The sequence below is a fragment of the Antennarius striatus genome, chromosome 17 (genome assembly GCF_040054535.1).
Source record: "Antennarius striatus isolate MH-2024 chromosome 17, ASM4005453v1, whole genome shotgun sequence".
Classification (NCBI taxonomy): domain Eukaryota; kingdom Metazoa; phylum Chordata; class Actinopteri; order Lophiiformes; family Antennariidae; genus Antennarius; species Antennarius striatus.
In genome coordinates, this window is record NC_090792.1 from 8,360,141 (window position 1) to 8,378,037 (window position 17,897).

General features: G+C 40.5%; 1 protein-coding gene across 1 annotated transcript in view; it reads left to right on the top strand.

The window, feature by feature from the left end:
* Positions 1–3,186: 3,186 nt before the first annotated feature.
* The window catches only part of dlgap2a (discs, large (Drosophila) homolog-associated protein 2a), a 45,822-nt gene continuing 31,111 nt past the window's right edge, over positions 3,187–17,897 (top strand). The window contains exons 1-2 of the mRNA XM_068338914.1: positions 3,187–4,056; positions 13,162–13,376. Of these exons, the coding sequence (XP_068195015.1) occupies positions 3,193–4,056; positions 13,162–13,376 (1,079 nt within the window). The 5' untranslated portion in view covers positions 3,187–3,192. The remainder of the gene's footprint in view (positions 4,057–13,161; positions 13,377–17,897) is intronic.

Below are 17,897 nucleotides of genomic sequence, written 5' to 3' on the forward strand. Positions count from 1 at the left end.
CAGAGAAAGGCCTTGGAGTAAGACTGTGACATAACTTCAGACAGAAATGTAGCATCACATCAATCAATAATGCTTTGTCCTTCTGCAGCAATTACTAGCAAGCACTGGACTGATTCAGGCCAGGCAAATCCACATGATTTAATGTGTAAGTTCCCATCTGTCCCAGTCATTTTCCGCCCTCAGTTTTGTGCAGTCTTACAAAATCATTCCTCCCAAAGGGAATGTCTTATCCTTTTTCTCGTCATGCGTGCCTTTAGTAGCCTGGGTTAAATTTAAATCAAGCTGCCAACTAGATATTCTCACACGAAAATGGTAAATAACGAGAATTTGTTTTCAGTCTGACAGATGGAGGATGGCTGTAGAAGTGTAAGGCTGCACCTCAGGTGTTGATATCTTAGACCTTATTAAAAATAAGCTGCGGCGAATTGCATCCAACTTGGTAGATGAAAAGGAATGTTCAATGTCAGTCACAGATTACAGCACAGTAAGTCATTCTCTTGTGAGACTTTGTAGGAGCTATTAAATAACCAAGAGGAATAATATGCTAAGTAAGAAACTCGGTGCAGTGACAAGATCCAAGATCCATGGGATTATGATTATGGCACAATATAAATTTAGCATGTCTGCATCTATGAAAACTAATTACAGTGAATTTTTAGCAGGAACACTGCAAAAACAAAAATAGCTGCAAGAACAAGCTTGCAGCTTATTTTTGGTCTATATCACAAGTTCTTGGTTGTAGGACAGTTTCTTTGGGAAAAAAACTTCTTTAAATTTATGGTGTGAGCTATAAATTAATCTTACAAATTAATTATGGCTGAAATCTTTAAAATTCCACACACTCTCTTCATCAGCAAATGGAAAATGAAATAAAAAAGCCTTGAGAGTTCATTAACTGGTTTGATTAATAAAAATGATTAAAGGCTGAAAAACATGCGAAAGTGTTGTCACTTAGGGGTGTTGAGTTGCATTGTGGGTAGTATAGGTGCTAAGACTTGAATAGAAAGAAGAGTAAATGTGTTATATCTGGGTCAGCCACATCTTTTCTTTTAATCTCTCTGGTTGGAGAAAATTATTTCTCACACAAACAGACGGAATTGATTGAAAAAACCTTCAATCATAGATTAAATAAATAAGAATAAAGGTGCTAAAGCTGAAGAGATGATGAACTTTTTGGCAATGTCAAGGCTATTCATTCAGTTGCAACTTTTCTGGTTTCTGTACAGATTTGTTGTGTCTTACTTCAATTTGGTGAACAACCATTAAGTTTCTGTAACACATATGAAATTCAATATAAATAAAATATAAAATTACAAATAGATTCTGCCAAGGAGGTTACATCACATGTCTTTTTGCTGTTTACTATTTTCTTTATTACCTCCATATAGTGGATATGATTTTGCTGATATTCTTTGATGAGTTATTTTTGGTGAAGAAGATAAGAGATTAGTTCAAGTGGGTTATCTGCTATATAGTTTATGAAACACTTGACAAATTTTTATGAAATGTTTACACAGGGTTATTCATGGAGATGGGAAAAATCTACTAAATTTTAAAGTGGATCTGGGGTGGCGCAAGGCATTTCTTTATATGCAACTGCATAACAGATGGATTTAATTTAACTTGGTTAGAGGGTTCAAGATTGTTGCAAAAAGCACAATGTGAAAAGAAATCATATTACCTGATGGTGTTTTAGTGTGAGCTCAACGTAGTGCCATTGTACTTAACATTAGTTTGATAATTCTTGGTGTACTTAAAGTACTTCTTTGGCCAAAACTCCTCTATTATCTCCCTTTAACTGTGGTGCATAAAAAATCTCCTTCAATTTATGGTGATACAGTGGGAGGAAAAGTGCATAAATTTATGAGGTGAATCATCGATGAGCAAACAAGCTTATGAGTGCCATTTTTTTTGTTTAATTTCTTTTGGAATGGAACTGTTTGAAATATGATTTTGCTGAGATTTACTACAATATGAAGCCTTTCATGGAGAACCAGGTAATGAGCAGAAATGGAAAGGAGGCAATAAGATTACTATTTTCTAAAAACAAGAAAAAATATAAAAATATAATCATTGCCAAAATTAAACAAATTTACTAAAAAACACTTAAATGTAGGCTTTTGATTTTATGGAATCTTTATTATTTTATTTGTATTCTATTTTTGTTTCCAAGTGAAATGCTACATTACACAGACTAATAGTTTTTAAGGGGGTTATTTTAAATTGTGCTATATGGAATTTTAGCCCCATTTTACTGACGTGATTCAACAAGATATTGTAATCATGTTGACCACAGACTTGTAAATAAACAATTGCATACACGTACCGACTGAAGTTAAACAGATTGGAAACGAGTGCTGTCCTTGTTGACCAATCACATAGAATAAGGTTTTAATCTAAGAGTACATGGCCAACAGAAAGAAAACGAGTGAGGTTGCATTTGATGATCGTCTCCCAAGGACACCAATCTGGTGTTATGCCTCGCAGCACTCTGCTCAGGGCTTTGACGGATGACACCAGCCCCACAGAGTGATATGCTATCATTTCACTTTGCATTGGTTGAATGGCAGCTTGAGCTCTCACCTGTCGCCTGCTGCTCTTTTTCATTTCTCTCATTTTGTTTTTCTTTTCCCAATCTCTAAGTATTTTGCCATTCCAGATCTGAACAGAAGGGAAAGGAACATTTTGTCTGCGCAGTTAGTAAAAGTGCTGTACTACGTTTGATTTTTTTTTCTTTTGGTTTCCTTTTTGGTTGGAGTTGAAGTGGAAAATGAGGCTGTTGTTGATAATGACCATTCCGTCATCGGGTACCAGGCTTTTTACCTTCTCAGCGTTGAATATAAAATATATCTCTTTGTCTGGGAAAAGCTTTTCCTGTGATCTAATTGTTTGTGTCTCTGTTTTTCAGACCTGCAGTATTCATGGTCACCCTCGCAGTACTTCGATGAGGACAGCTACTCTCCTCCACCCAGGAACATGAAGGGTCTCTCTGGTGGCCGCCCTGCTCAGCTCCAACTCTCCTGTCCCACCTCAGCCCACACTTGTGGCCTAACTGAATGCGACAGTTCTCTGGACCATCACCTCCACCATGGCAACTCACGGCCTCCCTCCTACCTCCTCAGCCCAACTGAGAGCTGCCCTCTTGAGAGTCACCATCGCTGCTCCCCACGGAGCTCCATCCACTCTGAGTGTATGGTGATGCCAGTGTCCATGTCAGCTACCGACCACTCCATCTCTAGTAGTACCTTCCCTCGCATGCACTACGGAAGTGCTACACGGGACAGCGGTGGTAACACCTCTGGCAGCAGGGAATCCCGTGATGACGGTGGCTCATCCTCACATGGTGGCAGCGGCAAAATGAACCGAATCCCAGCAAGCCTCCTGGACCAATTTGAAAAGCAGATGCCACTGCATCGGGATGGCTTCCACACACTGCAATACCAACGCACCTCAACCACAACTACAACAACAGAGCAGCGCAATGAAAGCCCTGGGAGAATACGTCACTTAGTTCACTCAGTACAGAAGCTTTTTACAAAGTCACACTCTCTAGAAGGGTCCTCCAAGATGAACGGTAACAAAAGTGATTCACACCGGGACAGTTCACACCACCACCATCACCACCACCAAGGCCACCATAAACACAGCAAACGCAGCAAAAGCAAAGAACGTAAATCTGAAGTCAGTGGAAAGCATCGCTCAGGAGGTTGGTGGAGTTCAGATGATAACCTGGATAGTGACAGCACATACAGAACACCTAGCGTTATGTCACGGCATCCTGTGGACCACATCAGTCACTGCTACCCAGACTCAGTGCACGGACACCTGGCTGGAGACCTGTCACTAAAGGCCTCTAAGAGTAACAATGATGTCAAGTGTTCGGCTTGCGACAGTATAAACATGGCACCAGAGGGAAAGTTCATGAAGAGGAGCTCCTGGTCAACGCTAACAGTTAGCCAAGCCAAAGAGGCCTACAGGAAGTCCTCCCTCAACTTAGAGAAGCCCATGACACCAACAGACCTCAAACCCAACCTGAGGCCCTGCCACTATCTACAGGTCAGTTTAACTTATACTTATTATTGTGTCCATTGTTTTTTTTTCTTGCACTACCCACAGACATGCCATTTTTGAGTTATACAACATAAATCAGCACCCTGATTAACCTTACTATTAATCAGGGCGCAAGTTATCAATGATACAGAGGGGGGATGTTTGGTAATCAACAGGCCCAATTCTTTTTTAAGTGAAGACTAGGCTCTGTGCCCATAAATTCTGACCAGTTGAATATTCATATTTAATACACATGAAACATATAATTTCCTGTGCCAGCTACGATGTGGAAGACGATGTGGCTTCAGGACCGTAGATTAGGACCGATCACACCAACATGGCAAGAGGATGTAGCTTAATGCTAACAGTCTGTAAAATATAACCCCATAGATTAAGATTTCATGTCAGAATAACAGCAAATTTCAGACAGTGTTTTTGTTGACACACCATCTGTAGAGTTATGTCCTTCTATTACCCACATTATAGTGAACTTCTGAACAGGGAACGAACACACAATATATTTAGGTGCATGGGGACCTTTGAGAACATCAAGACTGAAGACAATTCAAGTCAAGTTGAGAGTTAATGCCAGCAATGTATGACTTCCTGTAAGAAAATGCTGTCACAACCTGCCTGTTATTTCTTTTCTTTTGTTAAAATTTTTGACGGAATTGTCCTCCTAAAAATAAAACTGAATAAAATTCAGTAGTGATAGAGATGTAAAACCCAAGTGGGGGGGGGGTGATCCCCCACCTTGCCCCTGACAAATTGCACCCTGCTCGTGATGACTCTTGTAGGAAGAGCTTTACAGACTGGTAAATATGTTTGGATGATTTTCAGAGTTTTGTGGATGGCGCGGTTCTTTGAAAGAAGAAGATGGGGATATGGATGAAACAACATGATAGGGACAAGCAATTGAAAAGATGATAAAAGCAATATTTTTTATTTTACTCTCTACAGCGGTTGATTCATCGTAATGTAAAATTCATATGAACCCTTGGATCTCTAGTAGAGTGAGAAAATACCGTATCAAATCTTAAGATTACGTGTGCAACAAAACTCATCCTTTCTCTACAGGCATCGCAGTAAAATAAGGACGTGATTGAAGTTTCCCAGCTTGATTTCTGATTGGTCTACAAAGCACTGATTTGTTTTTCACTGCCCTTGGTATTATTATATGGACATGTCCTATGGCTCAGCATGTTCCTGGTGGCAGATGGGACTAACACAGTGGGGCAAATCAAGTCACTCCATCAATGATGTGTGCGAGTGGAGAAAAATAGGCGAGATGACAATAGAGGCTGGAGATCAATAGTTTTATAGTTATTTGCTTCGATCTTACATAGTTGCCAGCCCTGAAAAAGGTTAGCATTTAGCTCAGGTCTCTGATCACCTCAGCAGGAGACCCTGTAGTGTTGCTTAGATCAATTCAGAATGAGTCAGCACTTAGTGTAGAAGTGTCTTGTGGTTTGATGTGCATGCTGAAGGGTATATGAAGGAGGGGAATGAAAAAGAGGCACACTTATAAAGCTCACACTACAAATCCTGGAAAAACAGATTTTACAACAACACTCAATAGACAACAATGTGATATGTGGTCACATCATGTAAGTACTGCCTGCAGCAAAATAATTTGAACACTTCAGCACATTAGGAAAAAAGACTCAAAGACTTATTTTTAAGGCAGAGAGTGTCTGGGATGGATTGGAAACTGAGACAAACAGAAAACCAATACATTATTCAAATAAGCCATTGGAGCCACAGTCTACGCTTACGTCAACAGAAAAATGTTTTACAGGCCTAATTTTAACTGGCTTTTTTAAAACATAACTAATGATCAGTTTAAACCAGACAGATGGTGCACTTAAATCTTTCTCAATTCCACTAAGTGCATCTCTCAATGAGAAAGTGGCAGTGTTTAGTGGACACCACGCGCCCCCCTCCACCACTTCCAATTGGTCATTCAGCAGCGGCGATGCCCAAGTCGCGGCACTATAAACACTTCTAAAAATATCCCCTTTCCTACATCCTGCCGCAGGGCTAAATTTAGCCCAGCATTATCAATCCAATCGGTGCAGGGTGACACATCGTCCCTCCTCAAAGGAGAATCAATGTCCTCTGAGACAGCAGGAAGATGCTTTAAAGGGAAGATGGAAGGGGAGTTGAGCATACAGGTCTCTGCCTGTGGTAACACGGACGCTCAAAGAGGAGGAAACAGAGAAGGAGATGGATGTTTATGCTCCTCCTTGGCTACTTTTGTAGCTCATCACCAAGCCATACCCTGAGAGTGTGTTTACTCTCTGTCTATGTATGAGTGAGAATGTGTGTAGGTATTGGTGTTTTCTTATGTTTAGATGATTTATTAATGTGTGAGTCACCAAGTTTTTTTTCAGTCGATGAGAGGGGGAGAGGAAAGCTGGAAAAAAAAACAACCTCCTTATCCAAACTCCAAACTCCTGCTCTTCCTTTTCAATCCTAACCTACATCAAGAATACAGGCTGTGTGTGTGTGTGTGTGTGTGTGTGTGTGTGTGTGTGTGTGTGTGTGTGTGTGTGTGTGTGTGTGTGTGTGTGTGTGTGTGTGTGTGTGTGTGTGTGTGTGTGTGTGTGTGTGTGTGTGTGTGTGTGTGTGTGTGTGTGTGTGTGTGTGTGTGTGTGTGTGTGTGTGTGTGCTGAACACAATTTTTGATGGGAGTGAAAATAATAGAGTTTGAAATAAAGTTCATTGACCCTAATATTAAAATTACACTCATTGATAATAAACTGATTTGTAAACACATATAAATTGCAGAAACAGCTACAGTAGGCCTTCTCCACCTGCTTCTCCCACAACTTCACTGCACAATCATTTTCATTAAGACAACTTTGAGCCCAGATGAGGTCAGCAGCTCTAGCAACCCGACCTGGCTCTCCCTGCATACAGTACTGTCCTACAAAGGGAGGATTAGTCTTTGATGATTTTGCTGATGGGGTACTGCAGCGGGATTTAATAAGCCAATTATTGGCATGTTGGTTTGCCATAGGTGAAGCTTGAGATGTAGAAAGGCTGCTGATTAAATTATGAAAAAGGATGTGCAAAGCAGCAGAATTGAAACAGGCACAGTGCAGTAACAGTAAAGCTGCACTAACATCCATTACACAGCCACACAGGGGTTCCCTTACCTTTCCTTTCAGGGGTTCCCAGTCTCCCAGATAGCTTTCAGGCCACAAACCTCCGTAAGGTTCTCCCCCAGGGACACATGGGTCAGACAGGAAATACTCATTTCTGCTGCCTGAGGCATCAGTGTGATTTTATGGTCAGTGACCATTTGCCCACATTTATATATATTTATATATGCTGTAGAATCCAGTAGAAAATCAGACGAATGGCATTACAACAGTAGAAATCTTTCTTTTTTTTAATCTTTAATATTTAGTATTTGCAAGTTGTGGCCTGCTCAGTCCAGTCCATGTCTCCCTCTAATTCTGTGGTGATGACAAGGTGTTTCCCAGTGTGACTTTTGAGCAATCCCTGAGAATGCTCTTATTTCAGCCGTCAGTTGTAAAAGTATGTTAAAGGAAGTCAGAATTTTAGGTCAAGAAAAAGCATTTTGAAACGCAGCAGGTCTCGTGGTTCCATTGAGTTCTGGCTTATTTCCATTACTGCACCGCAAGTAAAGAAACTGCACACTTGTTTATGGATTTCACACACTATGACTGTTCAGCATCAGTCGCTTGCATTGCACCTGCACTGGAAATATACAACAACCCGGTCATGCCTATCTTTTGCAAGTTACCAGAATGGAATCAAACCTGGAACCTTCTTGCTGTGAGGCAATAGCACTACCCACTGCGCCACATTGCTGCCTGGAATAAGAAAATAAGCCACCCCCCACTCAAGACATCAATATTTTTAGCCATGCTAGAGGCAGGGATTTAGTAATGGATGAAAGATTTATTTCACAAAATCCTAATACTTTTTTTAATCTAATAAAAAAAAAGTATTAGCCTAAAATTTAAGTTGGTCCAGCACTATTGCTTTATGGTCAGTTACTTGTAGCATGCCAACCCGATTGTGAACATGACAGGGCACTGAAATACCTCAATTTTATATGTGGAATAGTAGTTTGTACTGCTTATAGTTGATTTATACTTGGATCAGAATTAGAATTACTTTTAAATACTCCTGTATTTTGTACTTTACACTTGTGTGTGAACATCTAATAGCATTAGGACATTTCAGTACTGCAAGTAGGTGTACATGTATGAAAGAGAGACCAGAGTTGGTGGTGGGAGTGTGGTTACAGTTCAATCAGGCATTGTTTTGGAACCCATACATTTAGGTGTTCTTCCCAGTCAGGTGGGAAGAAGAGACAGGGAGAACAAAAGACAAGAAAAGAAATAAGAAATAGCATTGACTTAAAACACGTACCAATGCAGTGTTTTGGGAGGAAATGAGTGTATGGTCATGTACAGTGTATGGTGTATGTACAGTCTTCAACCCTTCCTGTTTTGATTTACCTGTCAACACTTTTGCTGCTACAGCTATTACAGATAACACTGCTAGTACTACTAATCTACAGCCACTACTACCACTTCATACCACTACTAATACTAGTTGCCCTACTTCTACTTCTTGTTAAATGTCTACTACATCCATCCATCCATCCATCCATCCATCCATCCATCCATCCATTCTCTTCCGCTTATCCGGGGTCAGGTCGCGGGGGCAGCAGCTTAAGCAGGGAAGCCCAGACTTCCCTCTCCCTAGCCACTTCGTCCAGCTCCTCCGGGAGAATCCCAAGGCGTTCCCAGGCCAGCCGGGAGACATAGTCTCTCCAGCGTCTCCTGGGTCGTCCCCGGGGCCTCCTCCCGGTAGGACGTGCCCGGAACACCTCACCAGGGAGGCGTCCAGGAGGCATCCTAACCAGATGCCCGAGCCACTTCATCTGGCTCCTCTCGATGCGGAGGAGCAGCGGCTCGACTCTGAGTACCTCCCGGATGACCTAACTCCTCACCCTATCTCTAAGGGAGATCCTGGACACCCTACGGAGGAAACTCATTTCGGCCGCTTGTATCCTGGATCTCGTTCTTTCGTTCACGACCCATAGCTCGTGACCATAGGTGAGGGCAGGAACGTAGATCGACCGGTAAATCGAGAGCTTTGCCTTTCGGCTCAGCTCCTTCTTCACCACGATGGACCGATACAGAGTCCGCATCACTGCAGACGCTGCACCGATCGGCCTGTCGATCTCCCGTTCCATTGTACCCTCACTCGTGAACGAGACCCCAAGATACTTGAACTCCTCCACTTGGGGCAGGATCTCATCCCCAACCTGGAGAGGGCACTCCACCCTTTTCCGACTGAGGACCATGGTCTCAGATTTGGAGGTGCTGATTCTCATCCTGACCGCTTCACACTCGCCTGCGAACCGTTCCAGTGAGAGTTGGAGATCACGGCTTGATGAAGCCAACAGCACCACGTCATCTGCAAAAAGCAGAGACGCGATACTGAGGCCACCAAACCGGACACCCTCAACGTCTTGGCTGCGCCTAGAAATTATGTCCATAAAAGTTATGAACAGAATTGGTGACAAAGGGCAGCCTTGGCGGAGTCCAACCCTCACTGGAAACGAATCCGACTTGCTGCCGGCAACGCGGACCAAACTCTGACATTGGTCGTACAGGGACCGAACAGCCCTTATCAAGGGGTTCGGTACCCCCTACTCCCGAAGCACCCCCCACAGAACCCCCCGAGGAACACGGTCGAACGCCTTCTCCAAGTCCACAAAACACATGTAGACTGGTTGGGCGAACTCCCATGCCCCCTCAAGGACCCTGCGGAGGGTGTAGAGCTGGTCCACTGTTCCACGGCCAGGACGAAAACCACACTGCTCCTCCTGAATCCGAGATTCGACTTCCCGACGGACCCTCCTCTCCAGAACCCCTGAATAGACCTTACCAGGGAGGCTGAGGAGTGTGATGCCCCTGTAGTTGGAGCACACCCTCTACTACAAGTATTCGTTTTCCCACTACCACTGCTATTGTCACTCCTGCTGCCAATTTCATAAGTTACACTACTGTTACTCCTACTATTTCTATAATTGTACTACTACTGCTACCACCACTAGTAGTACACCTACTACTTCTGCTACTAGATGCACTAGTGCTCACACTGATACTGTTGCCCTCACTCCTGCTATTCATTATTGCTAATTCAAACAGATGTCACTTCATTGCTCCCACTGCCTTTATTGTTAGTTGGATTAAAGGACACATAACAATACTGAAACCCTCATGTCTGTACAACCTGTCATAACAGTCAGGAGTACAGTCTTAAGTAGAAATATTTTCCCCACAGTTACAGCTGTTGTTTATAGAGCACAATCCATTTTATTAAAGGGAACATTCTGTTATAGTGAAGAATTTAAATATGAAACTTCACACTTGAGCTGTAAATTTTCACAGGGCTACCACAAACCTTGAGTCATTTTTGCAATGGGCTCCACGTTTATTTCCATAAAATGTGCTGATAAGGAGAACACATTTATTTATTGACAGATTCATTACAACGTCCCTCAGTTGTAGGCTTGTGTATGTGCAGTGAAACCCACACTGAATCTGTCTTCTCGTACTGGGCTCTTCATATCCAGGTGGCTGTCCATGTTGTCAAGCTTGCGCCGTTTCAGCTACAGCCTGAGCATGCTGGGATGGCAATGTGTGTTTTCACAGCAGTCGATACGGGTGTGCGGCTGCACAGCTTGTTTCCTTATCTTCACGGGGAGACACCCTACAATCTATTCAGTTTATCAGTGACTCCAAATTAAACAAATCTCACCACAGCTTGCGCCTGTCCTCTGGCATTCCGTTCATTAATTAGACATCTAAAAATATCAAACCCCTCCAAGACTTAATTAACCCATCGACTCCATTTGGTAGCTGGTGCATGGCCGCCTTTGGAAGGGAGATGAATGACTTATCAGTGTGTGTGTGTGTGTGTGTGTGTGTGTGTGTGTGTGTGTGTGTGTGTGCGTGTATGCGTGTATGCGTGTGTGTGCGTTTGTACACGTTTGTGTCTTAAAGGCCATCACAGGAAGTTTATCTGTTCTTAATTTATGGTATGTTCTTTAATCCATGACTGTATTTCTGTGACTGACTCATATAGTGGAGGTGTTTCTTGTTGTGTTATTATACTGTTACCTTTTACAGTGTGCATAACACCAAAACCTTCCAGCGCAATTTGCTGTCAAGGCTTACAAACTAAGGCGACACACTGTCAACTCAGTCTAGCTGCATCACAACCCAGATCAAATGTGAGAGTCAGAGGCTGTTTTCTCCTTGTGTGCTCTGTGATTATCACAGAGTTGGATGCAATGGAGCCATAATTGATCAATTATTCAAGCCATTTTGATTTGATGTGACACTTTTGAGAATATTAATCATGGGGGTCCGGCACTGTTGCCAGAGGTTAGCAGGATTACAGTCATTCTGTCGGTATCTAGACAGATGCTTCCAGTGATCTTGATGAAAGTGACGCATCTCTATCGTCACCAAAGTGTAATTTTTGGCAATTTGTGTATGACTGTTGATTTTCTCAACAAAGTATTCTTGGAGGAGATTATTTCTACTTGTATTTATTTATAATTATAACTGCATTTTGGTCATTACTTTACAATAGCTTGACATCAGTAGAATGATTAGTCTTGCATCTGATGCATTAGTGACATTTGAAATGATGTCTATCTCCTGCTGACATTTACCACTGCCAGTCAGCTGCCACCTAGTTCGCTGTCAACCTCTGAGCAAAGGCTTAGTCACTGACTGGCAGTGGAGTGGAATTTCAAAGTCACTGAACCAAGCATGGTCCACAAAATCATGCATGTCCACATCATATATTATCATTGAGTATGGTTTGTAGGCTCTTGTAATGTCAGTCGTCTGACTCATTCAGCCGTGTACAATGTATTTAAAAGTAAAATAAAGAAGAGATATTTATTCTTATGGAGTGTTGCTTCATTTATGTGTTTGGGGAGAGGCTCAGACCCTGACTCAGCTCATACTGTTGTTTTTGAAGTAATTGAACTCCGTTGTACTGCTTAACTAAAGCGAGAAAACAATGGCGTATGAGTCAGAGATATAGAAAGTGTGGTATTGTGTTTAATGAGCTTGTGGAAACCATCAACACTTCATTACATGAGTGGGTGAAGCTGGGCCAGCAGACTTTCATAAGCTAAACCACCATCCCAGTATGGAAACCTATTAGAATCATAAAATAGCATTTATTATAACATGTACAACATGAAACCATTTTTCTTTCACTGTGACCATTTTTCTTCACCTTTGAAAACGGTTGGTTATAATTAGTATAACAGCAACGTGCACTGCATGAAGCTGAGTCCACTAATAAAAAATTACTCTCTTCTGAAAGGCTTGCAAGTTGAAGTGCATTAAACTTGACTTGGTGCTGCTGTTTGCAAGATCCTGTTTGTCTTCTTACTCACTCCTCACTTAACATTTAAGAATATCTTCATGACACTTGTTCCTCATAGAATATTAACTTCATACATAGAAAATGTATTTCTTTCTCACTTTAATTGTGATAAGAGTAATTTATTTTCTTTAAATCTCAGAAGAAAATTGCTACATGTAAATTTGATGCCCGGATGGTAAGTACAATATGATTTTTTGAGCAAAGACAGTTCTTTTGTCTTTTGCCATATTTTTAGCAGAAATTTTAAGTGTTTCAGTCAACTTTTTCAGCGTTTCATAACCTAGCTAAACACTGAAATATGGAGCAGTTGTTGAAGGTGTGAACAACTTTTAATTCCCCAAAAAACAGCTCACAAAAATAACCATATTTTATGTTTATGAAGGTTCTCCTGTATGATGTAGTTGCAGATTACACCAAAGTTAATACCCATTGACTCACTATCCCTTTCCAAGCATATAAGGTAACCTACTGTTGCTTCTAAAAACATTTTTCTTTCTGGGCTGAAAGCCGAAAGAGTTCACTGATTATAAAGAATTAAGATTGATCCACCTCAGGAGCCACAACTCCAAATAGTCTTCTCCCACTTTATAAAATTATAATACTACGATGCTGTGTCTAACGTATCCTCTCCGTGTGATCCAGGTGCCCCAGGATGACTGGGGGGATTACCCTGGTGATGGGAAAGATGACGAGATCCCTTGCCGTCGGATGCGGAGTAGCAGTTACGTTAAAGCCATGGGAGATGAGGAGAGTGGAGAGTCGGATTCCAGCCCGAAAACATCGCCTCAGAAATCGGTGCGGCCTGACGCCATGGTCAAGTCCATCATCAGACCCAGGGACCTGCTGGACTCCCAGAGGTACGGCACATACAGCTTGAAGATATTAGGCCTTCATTTGTTACCTGTTTATTTTTTTCTCCAATGACCCTTTATGCATCCCATCACCTCCAGTGTAAATGGTGCAAAGTGAAGAATGTCCATAAGGGTTATCAGTCACATTTTGTGTTACTCACTGAGTAAATGTCACCATCATTTACAAGGGCTACATCTTCCTGTTTTTGATTAAAGGCCTAGAATGCTGTCCACTTTTATTGATCAAACTGAAAAGTCTGAAAATTTAGACTGAAACAATAGAGGTGAAAGCACCCTCAGCTTCTCTGGTTTGACTTCCTCTTTATGGTAAAAGATAGAAAGGATTCCATTTGTGCTTTCAGTGGCCTTAAGTGAATTAATCTCCATGTGGATTGAGATAACTCTGGTGGATTTTTTATCTAATTTCCAAAAAATAAAATATTGTATTTGATGGAAATCCTTTTGAAAAAAAATTTGTGATGTGGAGGAATAGAATTGTCGCTTAGAGATTTCGCATTTAAGACACATGTTTCTGTGTTCCTTTTTTTAGAATGAGTGTCTCTATTCTGAACCAAGCATCTATTTTTTGTTATCAGCAGCATCACATTTCTGTTTATTTGCTTCACACTCCCTCCAGCATTTTTTTTTTATACTAGGGTTTTAACTCTTTATCAATGTCAAGCACTTGACAACTTAACCCTGTGCTCATCACAATCACCGTATGCGTATTCAGAAGAACATCTTTGACTGTAGGAAAGTGTTTCTTGGGTTCTCCTGAGATGTGTCCCACTAAATGGTAAGGAAACAGACGGCTTTTGTTTTGGTAGTGACATGTACATCATCAGTAGCTCGGCAGGAAAGGAGAACATTCTTAAGAGGATTACACGACAAGACAAGCTGAACACAATGTCACAGGAAAATGCAGTTAAGCAACTTTGTTTGGAGAGATACATGATCACAACATTAACAAATATATCAGATTAGGATGAAATTAGATTACTGAGTTCCTGCATAAAAGAGGAGTCATGAAATACAGAGTGGCATCGTATGTAGTGATCTTGTAACTGAGACATCTCTGTTACAAACCCCCCCCCACATACACACACACACACACACACACACACACACACACACACACACACACACACACACACACACACACATACACAAACACACAATATTTGCATCTACCGTTCTTAATATTCACAGTATGTGGGAAAGACAAGAATCATAGAGATCTAGTGATGATACACTGCATGGGTTACTCTACAGCTCATTTAGGTCAGAAATGAATTCCCTCTCCAATCCCGTTACTTTATTGCGTATTCTATGTCCTATAAAGGTGTGTTTAGTCTTTCCGCTTTGTTTTGTCTGCCTTTTGCTGCACCTCGTACCTCCATCCTAATTTATTCATTTTCAGCATGAAGTGGACATCAACCTTAAACGTAAAGGATGTTGCCCTCATCAACTGCTCCATAATTACTGCTCCATGACTTTGTTAGTTTGTCAGCAAGATGAGGCAAAAGTTACTGAAGATATTTGACCCCTCCAAAAAAACCTTTAAAGCTTTGGTGTGAATTTTTTTTTTTTAAATGTCAGTTCCTTTTAGAAAACTGAAAGACAGGGTGTTTCATGTGTTTTATCAAAAATCTCAGTTAATTATCCATAGGTCTTGACAAAAATAAAGTCAGAAGGTGTGAAATTTGGTGCAGTTCCAATGAGATCCCAATGCAATGTGTTTGTGGTGAGGGAATGAATGACTAAATGAATGAATGAACAAACGAACCAACGAACAGACGGACAAATGAACAAACAAACAAACAAACAAACGGAGGTAGGGAGGGGAGGAAGGATTCCCAGGATTAATTCAATGAAAACAACATTCGGGCTGAAAGAATTAGGTTGTTGTTGTGTGTCTACTGTGTGCACAGACACACAACAACACACAGTGAGTATATCATGTTCAGTTTCCCCTTCATGCAGTTTATTTTTTTGGTTTTTTTTAGTTTGTTTGTTTTTTACCTAGGTAGAATTGCTGGACCATGTAGAAAACTCTCCACATACCTGATGGGCTTTTTGTATAAATCACACTACATCTTTCTTTATCTAGTTGCTTTAAATCTTATAAGGCAAATTAATAAACATTCATGGAAGACAACCTCGTGTGTGACCTCAGTGTAATGCAGGGGTCACCAGTTATCATACCATGAGCCAAATCTGTGTGGAGAAGCTTCTCTGCTGATCACAAAGCTTTCTGAAAGTATGACAAAATATTGATGGCATACTTAGAACTTTACTCATCAATGGAAAAGTATGTATTTATTTTTCCTGCGGCAAATTCGTTGAAGGTGAGTGTCTAATCTTCATGGAGACTTCCGTACTTGTTATAAAGGGGAAAAACGTACCTTAGTCTGTGGTATGTCAGTTCAGTCCAAGTCAACAGCTGAGGAAACATAAAAAGCTGATGGAGTACTTCTACTTGGGAAAGAAATACTGTATTTAAAAAAAGAAAAGAATGTAGATGTCTTGAGTAGCTGTACCAGTTCATAGATTAGCTGGTATTAATGACAATCCCCAGCATTTAATGGGAATCAGCTTTTGCCACACAGAGGAGAAGGATTGCTGTGAGGATGTCCTGGTGGTTTCAGCACTTACACAACGTAAGAGAAGACATAATAACTTGGTCATCATAAGAGACACTTATATACATGCTGTCTGTCTTATAGGCAAATCCACCTCTTTGTCTTCACATGGTCGACCTTATGCTCATTGACATTCAGCAGAGGTTTTCAACAGCTACTCACTCATACACATCTTTTTCCTCGAAGCTTTGAAACTGCCTTGCCTGACAATACATGCTATTACTATTAAGCTGACAGGAATGAACATACATACATACAAACAAAAAATATATGGATTGTTTCCAGTGTTATTATGTGTCTTTGCAGCATGGCAGTGGAGGGAAGAATGACAGAAAAGATTTTTCTGCTTACAGAGTCACGGTCCTTTTCAGCTCCCCAGCAAGCTTACATAATAATCCAGATATTCATCCCAGAGGATATATATAATGACAAATCAAATGTTATCGATTATGGTCACGCAGGAACAAAAGAATATCAGTCACATGCCACCATTTTGCCTTTTTAACAGGTCTTTCATTGTATAAAGTAATGCATGAGACAGCTAAAGCAAGTTGTGTCTTTTTCTGCATCTTACAAAGCTTCCCCTGACAATCCATATTGAATAGTAAACAGTGGATGATTTATGAGGATGCAACAGCAGGAAGGTCTATCAGTTACGGTTATTATACTCCAAGGCCACTCCGAATAATGGCTCTCTCAGGTCAGTCCGAAAGGCTGCTGCGATCTGCTGAAAGGACGATATTGACCGACATAGATTATGGCACATGTTCCACCTCAGAGTCCACTGAATGCAGCATTGTGGATATTTATGGTGTTAGAAGTGAGGAGTTCTGGTCCTAAACCTTTTTTAGATTTAACAATTTAAAATTTCAAGATGCATCTAAAGTTTCATAGTTTTAAAGACGTATCTAATCTATTGACCAAATTATTTGTTATGACTGATCACAGCAATGCTTAGATATAACACTAGACTAATACATTAATGATTACATATCTGCGAATATTTGCTTATCACTAATATATATGGTATATGGTATATATTGGCTAAATATTTTATTAATATGAAACTACATTAGAAAGCTTGAAATACATGAGGTCATTTAAATGTATTGTCATGTGTATGGTTTATTTTTCTGATTACCAATATTAAAATCCTAGAATGGTAACATTATTATTTCAGTTTTTGCACTTTGTAGATAAAAAAAGAATAATCTGAACCTCTGCAGCAGCGCTTCTCAATTATTTTCTGTTGTGCCCACCTTAGCAAGAAGAAAAAGATTTGCGAGCCCCCCCCCCACACACACACACACACACACTCTCCACTGCCACTATAAATATAATTTGTCTATAAAATTGCTATAGGACAACTCTGCATAGCATTGTATCTTTATTGACATTAAAGAAAACAAAAGAAAAAAACTTCATTCAAAAATTCTTTTTATCAACATTATTTTTTAATCTGTAGCAGAAAAGGTTTTGAGTGCATCAATTTGCCTGAAATGTAAAGAATAAATAAATCCTTGTTTAAACTGTAACCAATTTTGACCAATTTATTGCACCATTTGATACTGAAAAATAAAATTAAATAAAATCAATAAATAATAACTTCAAATTCAGTTCAGCAACATTAACTGAAGAGCACAATATATAAAACAACCTTGACCTACAAAAACAAAAATACAGCAACGATTTCTGCTGATTTATTCTATTTTTTTTATCAAAATGATGTCAGGATCAATGGCTAAAATTAGCTCATTTAGGCAGTATACAGCTTTTCATGGTGCAGTTTGAAGCAAGATACTGAACTCTCAGCTCCTGCTCAATGTTTTTATCTCCTCTGTTATGGTGGGTCTTTTTCACCGAGCAGTTTGGTATGACACCTTAT